Source organism: Chrysochloris asiatica, unplaced genomic scaffold (genome assembly GCF_000296735.1).
Source record: "Chrysochloris asiatica unplaced genomic scaffold, ChrAsi1.0 scaffold00006, whole genome shotgun sequence".
Taxonomy (NCBI): Eukaryota; Metazoa; Chordata; class Mammalia; order Afrosoricida; family Chrysochloridae; genus Chrysochloris; species Chrysochloris asiatica.
Genome location: NW_006408524.1, coordinates 34,933,272 through 34,934,057, shown reverse-complemented (window position 1 = coordinate 34,934,057; position 786 = coordinate 34,933,272). Strand labels below are relative to the sequence as shown.

The 786-nt window shown below is 56.6% G+C and overlaps 1 protein-coding gene across 1 annotated transcript in view; it reads right to left on the bottom strand.

The window, feature by feature from the left end:
* Nucleotides 1-484: 484 nt before the first annotated feature.
* The window catches only part of TWIST1 (twist family bHLH transcription factor 1), a 612-nt gene continuing 310 nt past the window's right edge, over nucleotides 485-786 (bottom strand). The window contains exon 2 of the mRNA XM_006832289.1: nucleotides 485-781. Coding sequence (XP_006832352.1) covers nucleotides 485-781 — 297 coding nt within the window. The remainder of the gene's footprint in view (nucleotides 782-786) is intronic.

Here is a 786-nt window from a genome sequence, read left to right as displayed (position 1 = left end):
ATGTTAACACCACTACGGAGAAAATACTCTCTGAACAACCTGGAAGGATTTCAGCCCAAGGGCAAGAGGAAGTGGGTGGGCGGAAAGGAGGAGGAGGTGGAATCTGAAAACATTTGTTTTAAGAGAAAAATGGTAAAGTCGCCGAAAGAAAGGGAGGCCTTGGCTACACTAGCCTTACCCATGGTTCTTGAGTCTGTCTTTCACGCACACTCAGAGACATGCACACGCCTCACAAGGGCTCATATCACCCAGGGGACCTCTCTCCCTAGTGGATGCTGAATTGCCTTCCAAGGACGCTTGGGAGGTAAGGGGTCACGGTACTAGGTTGGGTGGAGAAGGTGGAGAGGGTAGCGGGAAGTCAAGGGGATGGTAGACGACTTGAACAGGGAAACCGCGGCCTGGATGTCCATCCGTCTGCCACCTGAATGGCGAAGGTCCTTACCTAAGTCTCTGGCCCTGCCGAGGGGGTGGGGGGCTCCGCCTGCTAGTGGGACGCAGACATGGACCAGGCCCCCTCCATCCTCCAGACTGAGAAGGCGTAGCTGAGCCGCTCATGGGCCACATAGCTGCAGCTTGCCATCTTGGAGTCCAGCTCGTCGCTCTGGAGGACCTGGTAGAGGAAGTCGATGTACCTGGCTGCCAGCTTGAGGGTCTGGATCTTGCTCAGCTTGTCCGAGGGCAGTGTAGGGATAATCTTCCGCAGTGCGGCGAATGCCTCGTTTAAAGACTGAGTGCGCTGGCGCTCCCGCACGTTGGCCATGACCCGCTGCGTTTGCAGCTCCTCGT